The following is a 26,188-nucleotide window of genomic DNA, read 5'->3' as shown; positions in this document are numbered from 1 at the left end:
AAGTCATGCTTAAATATGTAACCACGTGAGTGAGTGGAGTGTGTATGTGAGAGAGAGGGAGGGAGGGAGGGAGGGAGGGGGAGGGAGGGAGGGAGGGAGGGAGAGAGAGGAACCACTAAGAAACCCATCCTATTATTTGCTACTAATTTGATGATTGTTTTCAAGAAACTTCACCCATTGCATCCATATGGACTCAAAGATAAAGAAGAGAAAAGGGGAAACATAAGCATCTAATAACAACTTAAAAAGATTTTGAAGAAGGAAAAATTAAAGCACCGAATGAACTAACATTCTCATCAAAGAGAGAATTGCAAGCACCACAAACAAATTCAGGTGAGCAAGATTCCCAAAAAAAAGAAACTCAGCCAATAATTATGTATAAATGTGAAAGTCAAATGAGTCAAACTCAAGTTTACTACCTGCAAATAAAGCAAACCTTCAGATTTGGACTAAATTGGAATGCAAATATTCAGAACTAGACCTGACTGAAATTTGTCAAAATTGAGCGACAAATTAACCACAGCAGTTCAGTCACAGTACTAATGAGCTGTCTGGTTCTTAAAAGCATATTAGATAATTTGTTCAAACAGGATAGAGACATGGGAAAGATGCAATTCTGAATTTGCGGAACAAATTATTTTACATAATCAAGGAAACTGATGCTTGTGAGTTATTTTCCCTCTAAAAAAGTTGAGATTTGTTAAAGATGAGATTTTTTTTTTTGGAATTTCAACCTAAAAACAGGAGTCTATAAGCAAGCTCGGTCCATTTGGTCCAAGCAGTGTAAAAACAGATATACTTATAGACATACATATATGTTAACAACATATCTATTTATGCATCTCTATGCGTGCAGATATATGGTCTATAAAAAGTACGATCTTATCCATGCATGTATCTATGTGCATATATCTTTATGCACACATGCACATGCTCACACAAGACAGATATACCTGGATATGCATATGCATGCACACAGGCAAACACAAGATTGTTCTTATTCATATATGATCCTCAGTGATACATCTATACCATATACAGAAGTACCCATAAATTTGTCCAGAAGCAATCTGGACTCTTGAATCTACTAGGAGAAATTCTAGCAATATAAATAATAGTAAAAAAAGTAAACCGCACATTGAGTTCCTGTTACCCAAATCTGGCCCACTAACCCAACCCAACCTGCTAATATTGGATCTCCTCGTCCTTCCCCAACACAAACAGGGATGGAGAAGATTTTATCTAATTCTGTTCAGAAGGCTTCTTAGGATGAAGGAAATAAATTCATGATCAAAATTCTTAATTGGGATAAATACTAAAAATGGAAGATAACATAACTCAATGCTGAGAACTAGCACACTTGGCTTGAAGTCATTATAATACTTTCTAACAAGTATAATAGGCTATTATTAAGCAAAAAAACTCAGCTTCCTATTTTTCAAATTGGTTTATTAATATATCAAATATCATAACAATGATTGTTTGTTGCCACAAGCATACAAAAGAGCACATAGCAATGGTGTCACTATGCTAAGTTATGTTATGATAATTTATGTTTAACATAATAATTTTGAAAATTCGAGAATAAAAAAATATGTTAACTCATAAAATAGTCAAGACCTAGTATAATTTCTGTCAGAAAGATTTATGACCCTTAGATTTAGTTGAAACTATCTCAACCATTCAAAGTTCAAAGTTCAAACAAATTTTATATATTTAAAATTATTATGAACTGTTTTTAAAATTAATGCTCCCACACTGTTGCCTCCATTCTCCTTGTTGGGTAGTGAACTGATTCAAGATGATGCCACATTGTGATTTGGACACCTGACCCATTTTGATTGCATAATAGCACTCCACTTTTATGTAAATTTCCACTCTCCTCAAATCACTTTTTTAAGTTAATATACTTCTTCAAATTGAAAACTACTTATATTAGAATTCCAGAATCAGAAGACCGTTACAATTCTACCATTAGGCTACCTCTCACAAACTTTAACTCTCTTGAAACTACTCATTCCTCCCATGATTTCTGCAGCCTCAAGAGTCAAGCCTCTTCAAAAATCAATTACTCTCCCCAGCAAAACATAAAAAGTAAATCACAGTGGATTGTTAAGACCCATCTCTCTTTCACTTGCTATGCCAATTTACTTCATTTTTGTATTAATTTTTCATTCAATGCAGTTGACAATTCCGTATTCTTTCTTTTTTCAACTTTGTTGGTTTATAAAGTACTCTATTTACGTACAAATGCCTAGAGAAATAGTCATGCATAAACTAAAATATTACTATTGAAATTGAACATTAGATTTCAATAATCATAACACAACATATTATTCAGTTATCAGAATTAATTATATAATATATATACTAATCAAATTTTATAGGGGCCATTGGTGCAATGGTAAAAAGCTTAGGCTCACAAGCGCAATGGCGCGGGTTCAAGTCTTGGGGCAACCGCTTTGTACAAAAAATGCCAAAGGTTAGGTTTCTCCCAAGTCCGCCCCTCCCAAGATCCTAGATTGTCAGGGCAATAACAACATAACTGTCTTTATTGATCAAATTTTCTAATTTTAATCATTTGTTATCATGTTGCCAACCAATGAATTTCAATTCATCTTACTTAAGATATCTCCTGAAACACGCACCAACTATTAACTCAACTACCAATCAATTTGTTATAAATTGAACTTCTTAGTTCACTTTACCAATAAAAGAATTGCATAATTTGCATTATTTTTTTCTCAAGATAGCTTGCATTGGATTTTGTATAGGAAGCCAATTTTTTTGGTTTTCATTGTTATAGTGAAATGTCATAGTGAGCATTCTACATTCCGCATTCATTTTATGCTACTAATAACATGTTCTAAGTGATAGTAAATAATCTTTGAGCTCATAGTTATTTACACTAAATTATAACAATATTAAGCTCTTACAAATGGGATTATATAGGATGTTCACATCATAAGATTTGGTCATGTTTAAGTTGTTTCCGTTAAGAATATTCATTTGACCATAAATATATATTAAGTTCCTGCTAAAATAAACCAAAACTGAGAGTTGAAACCTTACTAAGTCTCCTAATTCATTCTCGTTTACCTCTGCCCTCTTCTTCCTTCACCTGTGGCTCCACTTCCCGTACATCTCCTCCCCTCTGCCCTCTCTTCCTCCTTCACAACCTCTTTCTTCTTCTGCTCCCACTTCCTTTGCCCTGTCTCGATCTCATCCTCCTCCTTCCCTACTCTTCTTTTGCTTCTCCCACCTCTTCCTCCCCTTGCTTACATCCCTGTACCCATCTTCTATGCCTCCTCTCGACCTTATCAGCCTCTTCCCTGATCCTTCTTCTTCCTTCTCTTTCACTCCTCTAATTTTCTTTCTAATTGACTAATTTATTTCTAAATCTTTACTTTTTTTATTTAAGGATTTTGTTTACTTATGTAATATTTTTTAAACTCAATCTAGGAACCAGAAAGTACTTGGCAATCTGCATGCCACAATTGTTCTTTAGAACTGCAAGATGAGCAGCTTAACAAGCTTACTATTGTTGTAAAGGATTTTATATGAAGGATTTGATAGTCAATGTTTCATATATGATGTTAAAAAAAATAAGTTTTCTTACACTATGGCTTTTCTATGAGTTTCTTGAGTCACTGAACTCCAAGGTAACATTAGTGGATGTTTGGTTGCTAGCAAATTAAAATTTTAACAAGAGTTGTACAGAGATGAAACAACAGCAAACTCGGTTACATTTAAGAGTAATGATCGGCCCAACCGCCCTCAGCTGCTGCAACTCATACAAAGTCATACAACACTAAGCCAGTTTGCAACATTTTGGCTTTCCATTACAATTGGGTGACACGTGACTCTTCACTCAACAACAAGACAAGCATTAGAAAAGGACAGCTGTAACAAGTGAGCTTGCAAGAAACCAGGCATATAAAATCACTTCATTTTTGTAGAAAGTTTTTGAAAAGGATTTACTGAGCTGAGAATCAAAGATATTATGTGGAACACATTGAACTAAAGGACCTTAACATAGTAAACTTATAGGACAGAATTTAGTGGAGATTGTTCTTCATTCATATGACAAAAAAGATTTGGAGGTATGCTTTTGAAACAATGTATTCTTAAGTTTTATCATTCCACACCACAAAAATATGATTTTCTGCAAGCAAAAATTACCACAAAGATACAATTTTCTTCAAGCAAAAATTACCCAGTAAAATTTCATGGAAAGAAAGAGATCAAGGTATCCTAAAGGGATGCTTGCGCAATAATTACTAGCTCAGAAGATCACCTATCTAAGTAAATAGAAGGGTAAACAATTGATGGATCATAAAGTGGAGATTGCATGAGAACGAGGTGAATACAAATGGCAAATGGCAGCCTTTTCTGTTTTGCTTTTAACTTTTACGTGTATTCAATCCAAAAGAATTAAATCTAAGCAATCATACATGCATCAATCAGGTTTGTGTCCGCTATGGTACCGGTACGAATCAGTACTGGAAAAAAAACAAAGGGGGGGCTATTTCACCCTTTTTTGCCCAATACAGGTCGATACTGGTCCATACCAATACCATACTAGAGCGACATCAGCAGGTGCCTGTTTGCACCAGTTGGTTCAAGCCAGCATCCAGAAAGCAGCCTTTCACCAGCCAGTTCAGTAATAGCAGCTATTGATCATTACTTGAATCTTTGACACAATCTTTTATATTGTTGCTTTGACACCAATCTCTTTTCGCTCTTGGACTATAGGGGCTTCGCATTTCTGAAATCCGTATTTTTGTTTTTTGAATAGATTTCCATCTTATCAAACCACTTTTCCAAAAAGCCAAGAATTGAAAATGATTTTTACAAAATTCATATATTTATTATTGGGAACCTTCCAACTTATGCTCCGCATATAATTGCATAAGAATATGGTCACAAGTTTGGCATTCTGGAATACTTCGGCTAGAGATAATCATTCAGAATCCATAAAGAATTTGACAAATTCATCAAAAATTCTGAAAGAGTTCAGATAACCAAGAATTAGAAAAAATAGTAACACTGGAGAAAATGATATTTCTAAGATATTTATAAACTTTTAATTTAAAATAACTATAGGATAAGTAAAAAAATAACAAGTAATAGCAAAAAGCACCAGTGTTAGCAACAATATATGATATCATTAATTTGCAGTATATTTTTTTAAAATTAATCATGAGTAACTCAGGAATAAATCATAAAATTCGTGTATAATTCGAGAATTGAATAGTTCTGAATTGATTCATTTTTGGAGAATAATTTGGAGAATCATTCAACCAAGACAAAACTAAAAAGAAATCAAGAAATTTTTAATAATTCATAGAATATTGTAACTCCACAAGAACCAAAGCGGGCAATCAATGTTAGTCAGAGAATTCAATTTTTTGAGTTCCTAAAGTGACAACACTATTACACACTAGAATATGACGTAACTGAACGCATTTGTAGCATCACAGGATAGTGTACCACCTCAACAACTAGAAGTGTCAACACTTTACATGGATTTTTAGCATGTCGCCAAAGGGCATCAGATGCAAGTGATGGCTCTATGTTTCCATATAGTTTAAAGGTGTCCTTGACACTTCTATCATGTGCCACATCATTACCCTTTTCTCCCCGATGTAAAATATCATGAATAGAAGTTTTTGGGAAGGATTATTCATGAATCAATCAGTCTAGCAATCTTTTATGTATATTTTTTATGCGCTTATATTGTAGTGTTCCCAAGTCCAGTCTTTTTCAAGGTTGAAGTGTTACTACTTCCAAACACCTGGAAACCTTGCATATGTACCCGTCCCTTAGCATGTTAGGTTCAGGCCATGACTTACATGATGATGTTTTTATTCCAAATAGCACCAATTCGCACTATTAATAATGATCTATAATTGCATAAGATGCACAAAAATCAAGAAACAAAGGTCTTGAAGTCTTCTAGTCTACACATCATAGTCGTTAAGCGACATATTTTGAAAATGGTAAATTTACTTGGGTTTCCCACAAACCAGCTGAAAGTAGGGGCAAAAGTGTTTAAACATGTGCAGCTGAAGAATAAGAATATATATTCACAGTTTTTAATTGGAAAATCAGGCAAAACAGTATTTGGCAAAGCTATTATATGGCATGGAACATGCATGCTACTTGAAAAAAAATCAACTTCTCAACTGAACAGTACACCTCAAATGTCTATAACTCTATATATAATGAAACATCGACCATACATTAACATTCAAGATACAACAAAATATTCTTTAAAATTTAAAGTAAACTACAAAATATAATTTAAAATTTACAGTAAACTACAAAATATAATTTAAAATTTAAAGTAAACTCTTTCAGTAGCAGCAAGGAATGGTATAAAATAGTTATTCACTCTATATGCCCAAATATAATCACAGCTAAATTTGTATTCAGGAAAGCACATGATTTAATCATGCCTACTTTACATGCCCAAGAAATAATAATTTCATGATAAGGTAGAAGAAAAATTAATAGAGTAAGAGTAAAAGAACATAATCTAACCTCCCCAGCAATCCCATATTTAGCACACTCGATAGCAAGGCGTGTTGCCCGACCTATACTCTCTTTTGTTCTTGTTAATTTACAAAGCAAAGCTTCAAAAGATTTCCTTGCAGCATTTGCTTCTACATAGTCAGTGAATTTGCTTAAGCTTTTCTGTCGCAGACCACCAGGAGGACTTCTGCTACTATTTCTTAGATGCTGAAGCCTATCATCTATAGCAGATGTATGATTGATCATGGGATTTGAAGGTGAACCTTTTCCAAAAGAATCTTCCTTATAGCCTAAAAATGGACTTATCACAGCCTCAACCTTATAATCTACAGAGTTATCAGACAATGAAGTAGACCGAGACGAAAGTCGCTTAGCCAGGGCAGCAGCAATCAAATCTTTCATGGGTGTCAAATCAGGAGAAATACACTGATCCCTTGAAGTTACTCTGCATCTGACTTCCCTTGCAACATCCTCCCTATAATGCCAAGATAAAAAATGCTATTAATGAATTGGAATGAAAATTTCTAAGTAAATCAGCTTATTGGGAGGGGGGAAAAGACACATCTTAAGGTGCAAATGTAAAGCTTCATTATCAGGTTAAAATATATGTACACAGGTGTATTTCCTGACAATTGTCTCAGGATCATTCCCGTGCATCTGACACCATTATGTCAGTTAGTATCTTGTTTAATAAAATCCCACAGATGAGAAAATAATATCTATAAACTATCACAAAAACATCACCTCATCACTGTGTCCCAGTTTTTCCCACACTTTCCCACAAAACCTTTTCCTTCCATCTGCATGTTCCTCAAATTCCTGTTTCTTTTTCCATTTCATCTCCCATAAGATTGATGCTACAAGTAGTTGCCTAACTGAGAATGATGATCTAACATGTCATTTTTACTGTTCATCTTGATGGGAAGATTCCAGCCATGCATCTATTTAGTTATCAGGGGTATCAGCAACACTAGTTCCAGTCAATGATTTAATTGTGTCCAGACCAGCCACACTGGATCATACTAATAAGTTACCAGTAATGCTACTGTACCAACACATGGTTTTTACCTCTATTTACTGCTCAGAGACTAATCAAAGCATTTACAAGTTTGTGATTGCAGGATCAGACCTAGCTTGCAAGTATAAACATATTTGAAGAAAAAAAACTTACATGTCATGGGTTTGAGCGTCTTCATCGGATTGAATGCTAGAAGACTTTGTAGGCCTAGATGTCCCACTTTTTGTAGAACTGCCATTTGTAGTAGATATAATCATGAAAGCTCCAAAAGGAGAGAAGGAAGCACTTCTCCCTTTAGTATTCAAAACAGAGGTTGGCATCTGTGTGGTTGGTTCTGCTGTTTGGTCTCCACTTATATTGCCCATAGGAGAATGCGGGCATTTCTCTTCTGGTTGCAGAATCTCATTCCCATTTACTTTTCCTAAAGATGACGATAATTGATCAGGCATATCTTCACAGTTAGTCAGATTAAACTTCTTCTCAGTTAACCTGAAAGAACAAGGTTGCATAATCTTGTCATGTATATCAGCGTCAACTATTTTAGACATAGATGACCTATCACAGCTTTTAACATCCACAAGGATTTCATTGCAATGTTTATCCTGAGGATTCCTTAAATCTTCAGAATTGATGTCATCAGTTTTCACTTCTGAAGAAGCCATTGTAGGTGCATCCAAATTTTGTGAGCACAATCCAGATGCACTCATGTTAAATGCAATACATTCAGAAGAGTGGGTATCATGCAATCTTGCCGCGCTCTCAATGTTCCCATAAGGAGAAAGATGGAGAGAACTTGTCTTGGGAGATACCATGCAGCCATTGGGCATCATTTCCATTGCCCTTGGGGCTTCAGGACAATCAACCGTAGCTTCAGCAGCATGGGCGGACATAGCTTCCAAAGCACGATGTAGACGTTTTGATGGAGGCAAAGCTGCTTCAACATCTAATGTAAAACCCTTCAATTGATACTTTTTAGACTTCCATAGCATAAGATCTCTTCCTGAAGGAAGAGAACAATCATTTATTGGGGATGAATTTGAGTCTTCCTTGACCCCTAGAGATGTCCCATTGGGAAGCCAATTATTTCCAGGACTGGTGGATGTAGAACATTTATCACAATTATTTATCATCACTGTCACTTCTGATTTGTCATTAGTGCCAAGAAGATCATCAAACTGTTTCTCCTCTACAAGTGGTTTACCCATTCGAACCCTTGCTCTTTTCACCAAAGGAAGGTGTTTGTCTCCATCTGCTTTACGATCTATTTCACTTATTGCGCTACGAGAATTTGGAGAGACTGTACAGCTTCGACTTGGATCAACCTGCACTTGTGTATACTTGTCCAATCTAGCACATTCTGTACTATTAGATGCCCGCTTCCTGTTTGGTTTCCTTTTTTTCCTAAAGATCACCGTCTTCATGGGGAGGTCAAGTTGGCCATTCTGCCTAACTTCATTCTCCAGGCACCCATTTGCAGTGACTTCAATTTTACTAGGATCAAGTACAGCCTCTTCATTCAGATTATTGGCTTCATATTTTGTTGCAGCTATTTCAGATATAGTATCCTCTCTGCTACCATTTCTAGGCAAACTGGCAGTAACCGGCACAGCCGGATCATGGAAATCTGAGGTATATGGCATGTTTTCAGCACTCTTATTTATCATAGACTCTTCCTGCACTCCATCAGTAGTCACATTATCACCAGCTGAGTCAGAATCATTACGTAGCATATCTGACTCTTTAACTTCTGGGGGATCACCAGTACAATTTCTAGACCTTCGAAGGGATGTTAATCTTTTCTGAGAAATAAAACTCTGGGGTGGAGCATCTATCGATCTCTTTTTCCTTGAAGTTGTAATAGTAACCAAAGCACTCAGCTCATGTTGATCAAGGATCGAGACCCTCTCAGCTGGCTCATCAATTGCAGGATTTAAATTGTGAGGATTGCCTTCCTTTGAGGTTGCAGAAATTTCTTCAGAACTGAATACATCATGGCTTGCTATCGCACATATGGCAGCTGACTTCTGGTCATCTGCAATATGAGAACTATGTTCTGGGCTCTTTTTAAAAGAATTACTTCTATTAGTTTCCAAATTTCCATCATTTGGTGCAATGTTCTCATCCCTCGAAATAAACTCATCACAGATCTGCTTCTTTAAAGTTTCATAGACATCAATTATTTCATCAACTGCACGGACAAAATCAGCTCCTTTACCCTGGCGCTTAACTAAAAGAGCTTTCTTTTTCTCCTCCGTGAAAGCTTCAATATCAGCATAGTTGCAGAAGGCTCTGCATAACCAAATACCACACCAACAAGATTATAATAAAGAAGACTACAAAGGCCTAAGCATTGATATTCAAATCAAAAAGTACAATGACTGAATTATTGACTGAGCTACAACAAGCAGGCATTGAAACAAAAAAAAATTTCAAAGAAAATGAATGCTGGCACCATTGGAAAGTAAACTCATGACCAATAAGTTCATTTATGACAACAAAGTTTTGCAGTTAGTAATTCAAATATTCAAAGTTAACAATGTCTCAATGGTAAACCAAGTGTCACGCAGACAACATGAACGAAATGCCACAACTTATACAGATTATATATTTTACAACACTAAAACAAACTAACACACATGTAAAGACTAAAACACAAATTATATAGATTACATGTTTTACAACGCAAAACACATGAGCGATCCTTTCGTAGGCGTTTGTCCCCAATTGGATCAAGGAAGTGCTTCTCTGAAGTTACTCCCTGTTCATCTGTATCCACCATAAAAGAGCCAAGGAATTTCAAGTTCATCCTTGATGTATGTCCAATACAATGACATTATGGCATGCTTTATAACATATTGCACCTATACTCTTTCATTATTATGCATGTGTTGTAAAGCATATAATCTATGTAATTTGTGTGTTTTAATCATGTTTTGTATTTGTGTTTTTCTTCTGTATGTGCGTGCGTGAGCGCACATAAGATACAACACATGATTTATATCTTACATATTTTACATATTTTACATATAAATCATGTGTTGTATCTTATGTGCGCTCACGCACGCACATACAGAAGAAAAACACAAATACAAAACATGATTAAAACACACAAATTACATAGATTATATGCTTTACAACACATGCATAATAATGAAAGAGTATAGGTGCAATATGTTATAAAGCATGCCATAATGTCATTGTATTGGACATACATCAAGGATGAACTTGAAATTCCTTGGCTCTTTTATGGTGGATACAGATGAACAGGGAGTAACTTCAGAGAAGCACTTCCTTTGTTCAGAGAAGGACAGCGGATGTCAAGTTGAAAACACGATTAACATAACGGTGAATTTATAAACTGGTATTCAGACAACAATTGATAGTAAAGATTAGCCACACTGAAGAAGATATTACATGCAATTTATAAGGGATGTGAATCATCAATTGATAGATGACACAACTTTCAGCAGTACTGAAATAGGAAAAGCTGACCGGTTCTCTAGCACACATGTTAAGGACCAGTTAGAATGAACACGAATCAACACAATAACATACAACATCCACATCAAATATCAGATAGAGAACCAAAATGTTGAATGAACCAAAATATTGAATGCATCACAATATCAGATTTAAAGCCAGCATCGAGTCCTAACTGCTTTCTTGTATTCTATATTAAAAAGATTATTAAAAAGAAATGAGAAAAGAAATACAGTCATAACATCTTTTGTGCTCCTATTCGCCACTGAATATAATGCAATGATAGGTAAAGAGTGGACATCAAGGACAGCGGAACCAGTACCGAGTTCCAAGCATCATACCGGTTGCCCGGCGGGACGAGTTGGTACGGGCCCGTACCGACACATTTTCTACGGCGGGGGAGAGGGAGAATAAGAGAGGAAAAGAAAGCGGGGAAAGAAGGGAGAGGGAGAGGAGGCAAGAGAAAGGGCGTCCGAAGCCGGCCGGCGGAAGCCGGGGAGCCTCCGCACGGAGGAGGTGCAGACCGAAGAGACGTGGAGTCTCCTCAACTTCTGCCAGCCGCCCCGGCCAACCTCTCTCTTCCCTCCTCTCCCTCTCCCTCCCCCTCCCTTCCCCACTCTCTCTCTCTCTCTTTTTCTCTTCTTCTTCCCTCCAGCGAGGCGTCTCGATTTCAATGGCGGAACCGTCCCGGTCCACCACTGGTACGACCCGAGATGCTCCGAATGGGGTGGTTCGGGACCGTTCCGCAAACCTTGGTGGACATGTTCATCCCATATTACGTTTTTAAAAACAAAAAGACAATGAGTATCAGGAAAATATTGTATAAAAAACCAATCTGCCAATGTGGAAACTCATACAAATTATTTGCCATTTCTCCTTGCAAACTACTCTAATGAAGGACATGAGCACATGGAATTACATATCGAATATAATAGTAAATAACAGCTAGTTCCAGACCTCCAAATGCACCAGCATGCATGATAATAATATATCAAGTATCAACACTGCTTGTAAGAGTATAAATATAAGGCACAAACAAGGCCAAAACAACATCCATAACAATTTGAGACCCTACAAAATACTCTGTGGCACTAAAGAGCAAGATGATGTCTTGCTTTTTCACTTCCAGGAAATGACAGAACCCCGGTATGCCAAAAAAAGGGGAAAAAATAAGGTCTGTGGCATATCGAGGAAATTCCAATGAATGGAAAAAATGGGAGTGATAGTAAGCGAACAAAAATCCATATCAAAACTAAAGATATATGGACCTTAAAGTTAAATGGGCACCAATACAAAGGAGGATCATATGAGAAAGCAAGTCTTCAAACACAAGTCAATGATGAACCTAGCAAGTGCTAAAGGACTATTGTAATATATCTGAACAATCAGAACACTCATAAGGGAAACCAAACAGACACCCAAGAACAGTCTTGAGGAGAAAGTTCAGAAAATTATGCAATAGAATTACACGAGAGAATGAGAATATAAAGCAATCAACAAGCTAAAAATCAAACCATCCAAAATGAAGATGCCTTGAGCAAAAGCATAGCGGCAAATCTGCTAAAAATGAAATGACTATAACTAAAGATTCGAGGACAAAGCAGTGGGCTGAATTCTAAAGATAGTTCTAGTTAAAATTAGAGGGGTATCTAGTGACAGAAAATAGCATACCAGATGAAAGGAACTGCTCAATATGTTCACAGCAAGAAAATCAAAATGCACAAAAAAGTATGAAGATCCCCATCTGATGGAATCTGGTAATGGTTTTCCTTGATAGAGACCTAGAATGATGCCCCAGCAAGCATAACAAATATTAAAAACATCAGGTGATACAAAAGCCTTTAATGAAGCATGCATAATAAAAAACAAGATAGAGAACAAGGGATCCTAAGATCATAAGGAATTTGATCGAGTAAGAAGAAAAATTCTAATTGAATTTCAGTAAAGAAGAAAGCAAGTGCCCTACTTTCCTATGAGCCAGATATAGTCAAAGACAAGCAAGTGCTCTACCCTCCTATAAGCCAAATATAGTTAAAGAAAATCTGTAATAACACATTAGCCAATGCGCTTAAATTGAAACAGAGTCTTAAGACTAAGCAAAGTATAAGACAATGAAACTATGTCATTTTCCACAGCTAGTCAAATCAGTACGGAGAAAAAGCAGAAAATAGCAAGATAAGCAAGTGATCGTGGTAGTACGAGCACCCCAAGCTTTACAATCATCTCCAATATAATAGAAATCTAGCATTACACACACAGAAGGAGGAGCAATAGTACATATAGCAAGATCTAGCAGACTAACAGTAGCAAATTCACAAAAGAATATAAAACATACGAGACATCATAAAATTAAAAAAAAATCATGTGACAGCTGAAATTTGAAAATTGACAGCCAAATTTAACGAGCAATAAACCCAAATCAGTAGGGTAGACCTGCACGTGATGTAACACCAGAATAGCCAAAAGACTGGGGAATGGAAAGAAAGGTTCAAAGCATTAGATGTCATGTTTTAGCCAGATATAGAGAACAACATCCACTAGATCCAATTATCAAAGAGTCTATATCACAAAAGGAGAAAAATAACTATTAGGATTCAAGAATCAAAGAGTGCATAAAAAAAGAATCACATTTGGAGTTGTTGGAGAGCTTTTGAAGAACCAATTATAAATGTCCTCACTTCAAGAAGGCTCCCATGCTAGAGGGAACCACATAAAGCTACACCTCTTGTGCATCCATCAAGTGCAAACAAGACAAACAAATAGTGGGCTCAAGTAGAAAGCTGCAACTCTCTACGAAAGGCATTTTCACTTGAGTAATAGCAAGAAGAGGCAGCAAAGTACAAACCTATTACAATCCAAAACCTCACCCAAAAAGGCTAGCCAGAAGGTATTATTTGGGTTCATTGCCCCTGTATAAGTATCCAAGATCTACCCAATACATATCTAATACAGGACTAAAAAATACACGCCCACATTGGTCTTCACATCTCCCATTTAAATCATGGCACCATCGCTAGGCTAAGGGTCCTATTCAAATCCAATCACAAGTGCCACAAATCCAATCACAAAAACTATGATCAGCCCATGGTCAACCCAAATAGGCTTGTGCTGCAATGTCCCCCGGTCAACATGGACCATGGACCGAGTCCGCTCAAATGATACTTATCATAATCCAAGACCTCATCCAAAAAAGCTAGCTGAAAAGTATTACTTGAGTTCCTTAACCTTGTATAAATACTCAAGATCTACCCAATACATAGCCGATGTAGGACTAACATGCACTCGCATCGGCCCTCAAAAAGCCTCCCCTAATACCATCTTATTTGCACCTACTCCACCCATATCTTGCTCACTTTGTTATAATAGTTAGAGAATATACAATAAACACAATACATAAAGCCATAAGTAGAATGCAAAGCAAAAGCAATGATAATCTAGTAAACAAAAGGAGCATGATGAATAGCCAGGAACCAAGGTCAAATGGAGATCCTTGCCATGCAAGACAAAAGCAGCCTTCATGCAAGGCTAGGATTTCAATTACAAATATGAAGCACATGTCATAAACAATCTGCACAAGAATTTTACGTAATATTAAATTAATTGATGGATCAAAACCACAAATGCTTTGACATGCAAGATAGAAGATGCACTGAGCTGATATCTTATAAGTTAAACATCCAAAAGTGACAACACAATATTGAGCATACTAGCAATCGTTGAGAAGCATACATGTTCACACATATGACATAAGTAGACTCACATGAAGAGAAAATAAACATTGCAAAGGTAGGAGAGCCAAAATACATTTTGGGTCCCTGTCATCTTTTGATCCTACATGAATTTTCATGTTTGGATCCTACAAAACTAAATACATTTTGGGTCCCAGACAAATCTCGAAAACATATTGAACAGGTTTGAAGATTTGGTTTTGTAGATATGCAAACTAAAAAATACATATTGTTTCTCAGAAGATGCACTCTCTTGTTGTGTCTCTGGATATGATGTTTTAACGTGCGAAAATGACAGCAAAATTATAAATTTCTATAGAAGAGAAGGTGCATTTATTAATTGAACTATTCAACATTTTTTTCTTGTACTTAGATCTCATGAGAAAGAAGATCACAAACAAAAACAAGATGAGTTGGCACACCAACTCCCCCACCCCAACACACCCCACCCCCAGCCCCCACCCCCTCCACACACCCCAAAAAAAGAAAACCGAAACCATAGCTACATTGTACCATTGTTACCCTCCAGCATTATTTTTGATACCAACACCCGCCGCTGATAACATGTTTAAAAAAACGAAAATAAGATTAAAAAAAAACCCTCACTGCCTCTATCCATCCCATTCTGCTTTAACAAACTCCCAATCTCCACCCTAACACTCATATTATCCTTACCTGTCCACCCTCATCACCATGCCCTGGAATACTCCTCATCATTCCACCAACCTTTGCCAACACCTTGCTCCACTTCCCATCCTAAATCTTGCATGCTTAGTAGGGGTGCCTAGTGTTAGAACTCCAAGTTTGCTCCACACTTCAAGCTACAGAGAACTAGACAGTTGATAGGAAAAAATTCCAAATAATACAAATGAATAAATCAATAAACAAGAAAATATATGCAAACATCTTTAACAAAGCTGACTAATGAATGATGTTTTGAATAGAAAAGGTGTGATTCATGTCATATATGTTTGAAAATAAAAAATAGAAGAAAGGACAAGGTCATGACTTAACAAGAAGCATGCAAACAACTTCAATGACAACATGTTCAGCACTAGGGACAACTTAGAGTCGGAAAGTTGGTTCTAGCAATACAACTGTTAACAAGGCACTAGAAAATTCTAAGCTAAGCTTGGTGCTATAGGTTAACATAAGTTGGCTGTCACATGTCCACAACAACAATGCGTGTGATAAAAAAGTACCAACACCTAGAAGACTGGAACACCTCAAATTGAAGTATCCACTTAACAAAACCCACCACACCCCGAATGCCCAATTCCACTTCACTCAAGAACCCCTGCAAAGGCTCCTAATTCTTTAAGAGCCTATTTGGTTATGGGATAACAAGGAGGATATTCCCCAGAGATATACCCTTGTCAAACGCCAAAAAAGGAATGGAATAGGGGCTTATAATGCTCGGAGATACAAATGGGCCTGCACAATAGAGTTTTCTTCCACCATTTTAATGGAATAGAGTTATGCCACAGAATAGGCCTGCCCTTATCCCCTCTAATTACCTTTGCCCTTATTCCCTACATAAACGCATAAAAAATGGGAGTGCAATTACATCTATGAAGGTTGAACCATGCTGAACAGGCCAGTTCGGGGTGCACCGAATCGGATCATATCAGTTATTAGCATGGTTCAGTCCACTAGTTCAAAACATAGACGGAGAACGAGAGAAAGGAGAAGAGAGGGAGACAGGGAGGGAAAGGGAGGGGAGGAAGAGAAGGAGAGAGGGGGAAGGATGGGGAGAGAGAGAAGCCGAGAGAGAGGGCTCGAAAACCATCATCTCATCAGCAAGGGGTTCTCTTATTTTCTTTCGAAACAAGGGATGCCCTTTTTTTGCGCCATTTTTGAATCAAAGTTGGTAATGGTTTGCCGACTTTGGTTTATGTTGGCAAAAAAATGAAGGCAAATCATTTACCGACTTCAATTTGAAATGGGCAGAAAAAAAGATACGTCCCGAAATGGTACAATACAGATCCATACTGTATCGTACCACCCACTTGGTACTGACTCGGTGAACCTTAATTTCATCTTTATGAAAAAATTCAAAACATCTTGAAAATGTAGATTAAATGCACTTTATTCCCCAAACATACCCCTTCAACCAAAAGCCAAAATCCTCCTATTCCATGGAATAGGTCTATCCCTCCAACAGTGCAAGGGCATCCCTTTCAAAAATTATTCCGCAACCAAAGGCTAGCTAATAGAGCCTTGCCTAAATCCAAAATTTGTTTAAAGGGATGGAACAAGATATGGGTTTGGATACTCTTTTGTACATTATAAATTCGACTCAAACTTGCAGATAAATTCAAACAACATTCAACCCAAATCTAGTTTTTGTTGCTTTATAATGAGAATTCGTTAAGGTTCAATTTGAAGTACTTATTTGATATTTGAATCAATTTATTACAAGCCTCGATTAAATGATAAGGCAGAGAAAGAACAAATGTTAGCCAAGTTGAGTATGAAGTTACAGTCGAAGCAAACTCTAGAACCAAGCAATGAAGAACCCATAAATTATAACATAGACATACACCAAAATGATGCTGAATAAAATATTTTCCTTTTGCATACAAACAAGCTAATGCCTAAAACAAAAGTGCAATGTAAACTCATTATATATAAGCTAGTCATTAAGCCAAAGAGGGCAACGAAAGGCAGCAAAATGGATGGGACATAATATCAATATTGATGTCAGCCACGCACACTATGGGGTTGGGGGGGAAACAATCTTGAACGAAAGACGCAAATGAGCTTGTACACTTCAAGTTTCAAGACAACAAATTACTTATTGATCACTGCTATTGGTCATCGTTGACCAATGCAAAGGTGTTTAACTTAGGTCCCATTACATTGATCCAGCATCACATCCACATTACCATAAGGATTTAAAGTTTTAAACAGAAGAATCATGAGCTAAGTAGATTCCAGCAATTCTTTCTATGGACAATGGGAACCAAGTAGCCAAATAGCCAATTCTATTTGAGATCAAATGACATTAGATTATAAAGGTTCTCATTTAGCAAGAACAATGAGCCAATCAAACCCAAAAGTATGAGTTTACAATTTCACATGGTACATTGAAAGTTATCCCCATTGCCCCCCACAAAAAAAAAGAACCCCTTCCACTTCCAAATCATGTTTTTTCCTTTTTTTTGGCATTATGCAATAATGCAATAAGCTCATGAATGCAAGCAAGATCCTAAACCCCATACAAGCATGTACCTGGAAAGTCCGTATGTCAATTATTATTCAGATAAAATATCAGATATATCTCAAACAAAATAAATACAACTCAACTAAAAGGCAAGCTGTGAACAGTGAAACAATATTTAAAGTAAATATCTCTGTCTTCTTTCTTTGTTTACTAAAGCTCTTCAAACTCTAAAGACAACTACATATCCAATGAACTCCAAAACGTGCATGTCATTCCTTACTATAAGATGAACAAAAAAAAAGAAAAGGAAATGGTTTTCTTTTGAAGAATATATTAGTAATTTCAAGCACCTTTCAAAAAGTATTATAACACTAGATGTTCTTGTCAACACCAAGTACAGCTAAAAAGTTGTTTTGAAGAATATGTAAAGATCTAGGAGCTTTTAAAAAGTTTATCTACACAAAGTTATAAAAAGTAGTAAGAGAACTTACCAAGCAACATACATGGCATATGCATGCAAGTCAAACTGCTACCCTTGACCCGTATGATATTATCAACAATCCAACGTCAATTGGTTTTTAATTTGGAATTTTCGACCCAAAACTGATCCATCGATTTATCAATTCAAGCTCAAAGCAATTAAAGTAAAAATTGGTGAGGTCTAAATCCTACGGGTTAAACAAACATTGTTATGGTGCAGGTGGGTCAAGCTGCTTCAGGTTTGACCAAAGTCGAACAAAATATAGATTCTAGACATAATCTAGATTCAATTTATTGAACTAAGATTGCAGAGTATAGATAATTGATGATTGTTGGGTTACTGTGAATTGCTCAACTACAAATTATACAGCACCCAATTTATTTAATTAGCCATCTTGCAGGCGCCATGTCGTCCATGGGACCCTCGTGGACTGCTACTGAATTGTTCAAATGCAAATTTTACAGCACATAATTGAGTTTAACTACTCATAATGGAGACAATGTCCTCCAAGAAACCTACATTAAAGTTTTGATGAGACCATAAGAACTCAAGGTTGACAGACTGAAATAACCAAAGCCACATAAAAATCAAGTGCAAACTCTAGTGACAATTGCTTCAAACACAACTTAATAAACTGAAGTTCTGTTTGTATGTGAACAGAGGCAATACTTCTCGTACACAATTTATCTAATCATCACATATGTATGCCAAGTTATGGAAATGAGCACTACAGTTTGTGAAAGTCCCTTCCTACGTCCAAAACCAATATTTGGTAGGATCAGCAACAATAGCAGCTTCACACTACAGGTAGTGCTAGTCACTCATCATTAAGTCTATGAGTCTAGAGCAACATGAACAACTACTATAATAAAAATGGAATTGGTGACAACAAGAGATCGATAAGACTAATGCAAAAAGCAAGGGAATCTTTGAGATCGAAAAGATGTCACAAACTCAAGTTAATATTACTTCCATGATGAAAAAATACTTCAGCTAGATGTGACATGGAGGCTCAAATACTCAGTAATGCAACTTTATAATTAGTAGATAGTTGTAGTTTGGCAATCTTCCCACAGTTCCCAAAGATATTTCAAGCCATTATGGATGATTGAGCATCTAGCATACCAAATCATCACAAAGAAAACTACCACATAAGAATAAATAATTTGGATAAATTTCATTTTTTAGGGCTAGCAAATGAATGAGCTGCTGACTAGCTAGCTCGTGTTTGGCTCGAACTTCAGCTCAAGCTTGGTTTGCTTGTTTAGTGAATGAATTGAGGTCAAACCAATTTTTCTAAGCTCGAAAATTAAACAAGCTGAGCTCAAGCTAGATCAGGTTTATTTTTTTTTCGACTCACAAGCCAGCTCATTTATATTATATATTGCATATTTATTATGTACTACATGTAATTATATTATTTGGTGCATTAATATGTGATAAATAATAGATTGTTGGATTAAAATTCAATAGCTATGTTAGTATGACTGATGAGCAGTGATATGAAGCCTTAAATCCTCAAGCCCTTTCACTTCCATTCCAAGTACACGATCACTTTCCCCCTCTCCCACCAAGCTTCTCCTCCATGGCGTCCAACCATCCGCTGCTGACAAGGCTAGCGACCCAGAATCTGTGGCCATCAGACCTAGAAATAGCACCCAACCCCTTCGGTTCTCCTCCATGATGGAGATAGGCTCGATATAAGGAGCAAAGGCAGAGAACAACGTGGCACCCTAGCCTGCAACAATGACAACCGGCAAAACAGCCGCAACAATGTGGTCGCACCAGACAACGAGGCACAGACGCGAAGCAAGGGGAAGCGTAGGGCAGTGACAAGGCTACCACTAAAGGTGAGCACAAGGGTGTTGTGCCGATGAAGGGACTAGAAGCTCCAGATAGTTAAGGTCATTCACCAAAAGAAGTTCCCCAACGCCAACCCCAATGACTGCATATATTATTTCTACAAGTATGAGCTCATTGATCGTTGTTCTCTCTCTCATTTTGATGAGAGCTAAAGTTAGGTTGGATTTAATTCTGAGCTTAAGCAAGATGAACTCAAGCTGGATTAAATATTAACATGTTGAGCTTGACTTGAGGTTTCTCAGCTCAACTCAAGCTCAAGCCTAGCTAAAGCTAGACCATTTTAATTTTGAGTCGAGCTCGAACAAAGCTCAGCTTGCTTGTATTTAGCTTGTTTACACCCTACTTCTTCTCTAATAGTTTAACACCCTACTTCTTCTCTAATATCAGAGCAGCACAGAAAGAGAGAGTTATCTCAAGTCCAAATAGTTATTACATCATCCACCCAAATGCTTGTGTTAATTCGATATTTACAGACATTTCTTCCTTGCATCATTTATTGCAAAAAAACATACAAAGTGAAACATCCAAGGAGCAAAAGGTTGTTTCAAGTCTTCCTGAATATGCATCTAATCACATTCAATGATTGCTAAGCAAAGCAGCCAACAAAATAAAAATATATATGATGTAATGTCTAATTCAATATTTTCAGATATTCTCCTTCCTTCCATCATCTATGCCAAAAAATCATGTGAAGCGAAACATCCAGTGGTGCAAAGAGGTCTTTCAAGTTTTCATAAACAGGCTTGTCAATGTTAAGCAAAGCAACAACCAGCATATACAATAATGTAATAGCCTGCCATCTGCTTCTAAAAGAATTCATCTTTTGGGTGATTATGACCCCATTCCTCAGGAAATCAAAAGTAAGCACTCTATCCATGAGCTAATGAAGAAGCTAATCATTACAAAAACATGAACAGCAAGCCTTATCCCTTCAATTTAGATTCAGTTATATGAATTCTACTTCAATATCAACTCATATCCAAGGTTAATTCCTCCAAAGTGAAGAGTAAGGCACACTAGGGCTATCCTCCTTTTCTCCAAGCTTCAGTTTATATTTGAGATCCTCTCCTACTCCTAGCCTACAATGCACAAATCCAAACTATTCAAGCAATATCTTTTCTTGACCACTACCAGTGATATACCAATCTTTCGCCTAAAGTTCTTATTTCAAAACTCAAAATTTCTTAGTTTTACCGACCATCAATCACCGCAAAATTTCTAAGAAGCAGAAAGAAAATCACTACACTTAACTGAGCAAAAGAAATGTATCCATGAGATCATAAAGATAGCAGAACAAGACAATAATAAGTCAACGCAAGAAGTGGAAAAGCTCAAGGATGATCATTCTAAGCAAAAGAAGATGAGGGAAAAGAAGACTAGATATTGATTAATTCTAACAACATCAAACATGAGAGCCGAACAGGTTCTTTCAATGATGCCCCACATGTTATCCCCTTTCTTTGTGATTCACATGAAAACCATGCTCTCAACCTAACCTCCATAACATTGATGAGTAGTATAGGAAGCTAGATAGAAATCCTAGTCCAAACTGGCCAACTGAAACAATGAAAAACAACCTGTTACCCAAAAAAAAATATAAAAATTGGCTTAATCCTGCAATATTTTGATCATGACTCCAAATCCCTGTGGGACATCCCGCATGACACCAAGATGGGGTACTATCCCAAGTGCTAGGATGGCATCATCCTGCCATCATCCCAACATCCCGATCGGTGTGTCCTCAAACATCCCAAATCCCAGGGCTCCGAATGGGAGTGTCCCATTCGATGGAAAAACCCAGACAGGCCCATTCCACAGAATTTAAAACCTTGATTCTGATTATATTCCTCCTTTTATAAGATTGTCAACAGTTAAGCCCTTCACCCCCAACATCGAAACAAGCAAAGAAATACTATGTAGACCACCAAACAACAATTTCTTGCTTCAAAAAATCTTTTTTGGCAACTTTTAAAGGATCCATGAAAGAACCTACAAAACATCTAAAGACGCACTTCCCTAGTCAAACCCACCCCATAGTTTAATATCAAAACCACCTAAATTCAACATCATAATATCTACTGAATTGATCATGTACTAGTACGACTCCCCAGTGTCCAAAATCTTACTTCATATAATTTAGTGAGTACAACAAGTATCTTACAAATGTTTTTTTAATGTGATGGCAGCATTTGATCATCGTTAAACACTCCAACGACATGTCTATGTACATTACTTCATCCCATAGAAGTATGCTTGTCTATCCTCAATCCTTGTGTGAATCAAAGGTTGCTAAAATAACTCCAATAAGGGTTTATGACTCATCCTCAGTTCTAACTTTAACAAACTGTTCGAATTGAAAGTTTAGCATATGCGCAGAAACATGCAGTGAATACAACAACGAGGTAATTAATTTCCAATCAATCTGACCGAGGTAATTTCATTTTCTATCGCTGAAGTCTAGGATGGTATCAATTTCAAGCAAGCATGTTATAAATAATACTCAGTTATAAGCTCATTTCCAAGACAAAGCACAATCTATGTCCAAGAATAGAAACCATTACAAGGCATCAATTTAACTCATCAACAGTTGTATGTCATTTAAGAGAGCATAATAATAATAATAGTCAGAACTTAATTGCACTATATAAGAAAACTTTCAGGCTATGGTTTCATAACATGGCATATGTCAATTGTATACAATCATAGCCTTTCTCTCGTTAGCTTGTTCTACAGCTACAAATAGGAAATGAATGAGTAAAAGCACAGTACCTGATAGAACTGCTGTACCAATTTGATCTTTTTTAAGATAGCTGTATAAAAGAAGATATCAATGATATCTGAAGCCCCTTTTAAATACAGAGACGAATTTTCATACATAAAAGAACAAAATCATCTCCCAAGATTAATCATTGTCATAAAAGACTTGGAAAACAAAAAAACAAGTTTCAATTATCCCAAAATATATCCAAACAAAGACCCAGATGGTAGCAACAGCAGTATAATGGTCACCCACTCAAGTACTCACATCTGCTTAGTTCCATAGAAGTAGACAAGCAGCTTCTTCCGAACAGATGAGAATCCCCACTTCTCCGGCTCACTAATCTGCCAGCCAACAATCAAATCAGCAAGAAGAAGTTCTTAGCACTCATGTAACGAACATGAAACCAAATCGAAGGGGGCAGAGGGGAAAATAAAAACCAAAGAAAGGATAAGGCATAGCATATTCTTCAGGCATATACTTCAAAATCACAGCAATAGAGGGGAACGAACAGAAGAATTCAGCCAGCCAAGTACACAGAACCATCCTGGTGGAGAGCATCTCCACGAAAAGAGAAGTGCAATCGGGTAAAAAAGCAAATTTTTTTTCATCCAATTCGTTCAGTTCACATCAAAAGCAGCCTATAAGATCATTATCTAACTCTTAGCCTCTGATTAAGAAAGGAAAACAGATGGTGCACCGGCCCTAGCAAAGAAAAACGAGGGCTTGGGACAAGAATCCTCAAGCATGCCGACTTAGAGCAGAAGACTCCGACGAAAGGAGAAAGGGGGGCAGTAAAGTACCACGGCCGGCCATGCCGGGAAGCCCTTCATCTTGGCGAGGACAAGATCGCCGACCTTCCACTGCTGCTGGGCGGCGGCGGCGGCGGCTGCTGCTCTTGCGGATCCCTTCCTCCGAGCGGGCGCCATCCAAAAAAAAAAAAGAGAGCCCCGACACCGCTCGCTAGGGCTAGGGCTAGGTCATGCAATTGCTGGATCTCGAGAAGGGGGCGAGGAATCTCGGGCAGCCTCCCTCCCCTTCTTCCCGGAGACAACGAGAGCTCCCGATCGAGAATGGGGTTCTCAGGCGGGCCGCGGCGGAGGGGCTCGCAGGCATCGAATCGGCGGTGGAGAAGAGAGAAGGAGATGGTTCTGGGTGCGCCTGCCGAGAAGCCCTTTATTTTTTAGCAGAGGAGAGAGAGGAGGACTTTTGGTGGTATGCGGCGGAAGCGGAATCACAGCCCACAGTACGCGTGTTGTGTATACGTTCACATACGGTGTACGCGTACACCTACGGAAGTAGGGCCCAGCAAACTTTTTTTTTTAATAGCACTGTTCTAACTTCTAATACGAGAGTACATCTAAAAAGATAACGCAGAGAGAGCGAGATAGTCTTGTAGCTCTTCCAAAATTTTGCCAGAAAAATTTTTAAAAAATAAAAATTAATTTTAAAATTATCTAAATATATTAAAAATATCTTTGAGCTAACCAAAACTGTTGGAAAAAATTTTAGGATTAATTTTTTTTAGGAAAAAATACTTTAACTTTTAGGAAAAATATTTAGGAATCCAGACATAAGAGAACATGTAAAGGAGAAAATTAGCTTCCTTTTAGAAAAGTATTCCTTTTTTGCTAAACTTAGAAAAGTATTCCTAGGAAAATTAAAAATATCGCCATGCAAAAAAAGAAAAAAAAGGAAAAAATGATAGACCATACAAAAAATCAACTTCTTTTTAGAAAAAATATTTTATAAATCCGTTTGGAATCCATCAAAAATTGAATATGCCATATTATAAAGTTGAAATTAACTAGACTCTTCTTAATGTATTATTTCCTTTCGGGAAAACCATGCAAAATTCTATCTAAATTTGACATGCAGAAAAATATGAAAAAAAACATGTTGCATTTCATAAAAAATAAATCTATTATATTCCTCAAAAAGAAATATGTGAAAGAATTTGGGAAAAAATCCTCACCTCTATAAATATAAAAAAACATTGGAAGGAAATCATATAATATACCATAGAAGAATTAACTTTATTTTAAGAAAAAAATATTTTAAAAAGTTGTTTAGAGTCTAAGGCCTCGCTTGGCAAAACTATTGGCAGTAGAGTTTTCGAAAGTAGAGCTTTTTTAAGTACAGTATTTATAAAAAGCTATTTGCTGCTTGGTAACTACATTTCTAAAGTACTCTAAAACTTTAATACGTATTTAGTAAACAAATTGAGAAACTACTTTTGATATGACAAAATGACCATAAAGGATATTGCATAGTATTATACAAGAGAGCCTAATAAAATATTATACAAGAGAGCCTAAAACAGTTTTCCGATCTTTTTACCAAACACCCCTATTCTATCCAAAAGTATTTTTAGAGGGTCAGAAAGTTCTTTCTGGTCCACCGAAAGCTCTGCCGAATGGGGCTAAATATAATATACCATATCATATATTTTCAATTAACTTGACGCTTGTTATAATATTTTTTTATTAAAAATATTTTTCTTTAAGAAAATAATATTAATATAATATTTCTTATTGAAAATTATTTCCTTCATGTAGAAAAAAAAAGATGGGAACAAAAAAAATGTCTTCCTTTTAGGAGAAGCGTGCGGAACCCTATTTAAACTTGACATGCAAAAAAAAACAACAAAAAGCAAACATACAAAAACATATGTTGCATTCCATTAAAAGAACAAATGTAAAAAAATTTAGACAAAAAAACCTCACCTTTATTACTTTTCACATTTGATGAACCAGTCGGCATCACGACGATCGAAACAAGTGGCAAGCTAAAAAAATCCTCATCTCTATCTCTTCATGCATTTGATGTGCCGGTCGGTGTTACGATAATCAAAGCAATTGAGATATATAATGTTGCATATGTTGTTAGGTTCTATTTTTGTTAAAAGAAAAATCATCCAACATCATTAGGAAAAGAAATTTATAGTATGTTAGATATTAAAAAAAAATACTGATCATTTCTTTTTCAATTCAAGGTATCTCGTACGTGTTAAAATATATGATCATACGAGAGAATTTGCTTTTAAGTATTTTTGATGACAATGGTGAAATTCTCATGGAAAAATTTGTTAACAAACTATATGAAGGACTTGGGTTTAGACTATTAATACAGGCGAGCTAACTAGAAGATGCTGCAA

The 26,188-nt window shown here is 36.5% G+C and overlaps 1 protein-coding gene across 6 annotated transcripts in view; it reads right to left on the bottom strand.

The window, feature by feature from the left end:
• Nucleotides 1-24,364, bottom strand: part of LOC103714418 (Tudor/PWWP/MBT domain-containing protein) — a 34,890-nt gene extending 10,526 nt beyond the window's left edge. For 2 of the 6 annotated variants that reach the window (XR_015974301.2, XM_008801655.6), the window contains exons 1-4: nt 23,835-24,248; nt 23,299-23,375; nt 7,709-9,844; nt 6,547-7,012 (exon numbers count right to left, since the gene is read on the bottom strand). Coding sequence is in view for 4 of the 6 variants with exons in the window: in XM_008801655.6 (XP_008799877.3) it covers nt 6,547-7,012; nt 7,709-9,844; nt 23,299-23,375; nt 23,835-23,960 (2,805 nt within the window). In the remaining 2 variants the exon portion in view is untranslated. Of the gene's footprint in view, nt 1-6,546; nt 7,013-7,708; nt 9,845-11,357; nt 11,799-23,042; nt 23,084-23,298; nt 23,376-23,834 lie in introns of those variants that run through there. The other 4 variants (XR_015974302.2, XM_039132868.3, XM_008801658.6 and 1 more) reach the window with 3 other exon arrangements.
• Between the last annotated feature and the right edge of the window lie 1,824 nt (nt 24,365-26,188).

This window comes from Phoenix dactylifera, chromosome 17 (genome assembly GCF_051530095.1).
Source record: "Phoenix dactylifera cultivar Ajwa chromosome 17, Ajwa_hap1_PhDact_Kaust_v1.1, whole genome shotgun sequence".
Classification (NCBI taxonomy): domain Eukaryota; kingdom Viridiplantae; phylum Streptophyta; class Magnoliopsida; order Arecales; family Arecaceae; genus Phoenix; species Phoenix dactylifera.
This window is presented reverse-complemented; position numbering and strand designations above follow the sequence as displayed.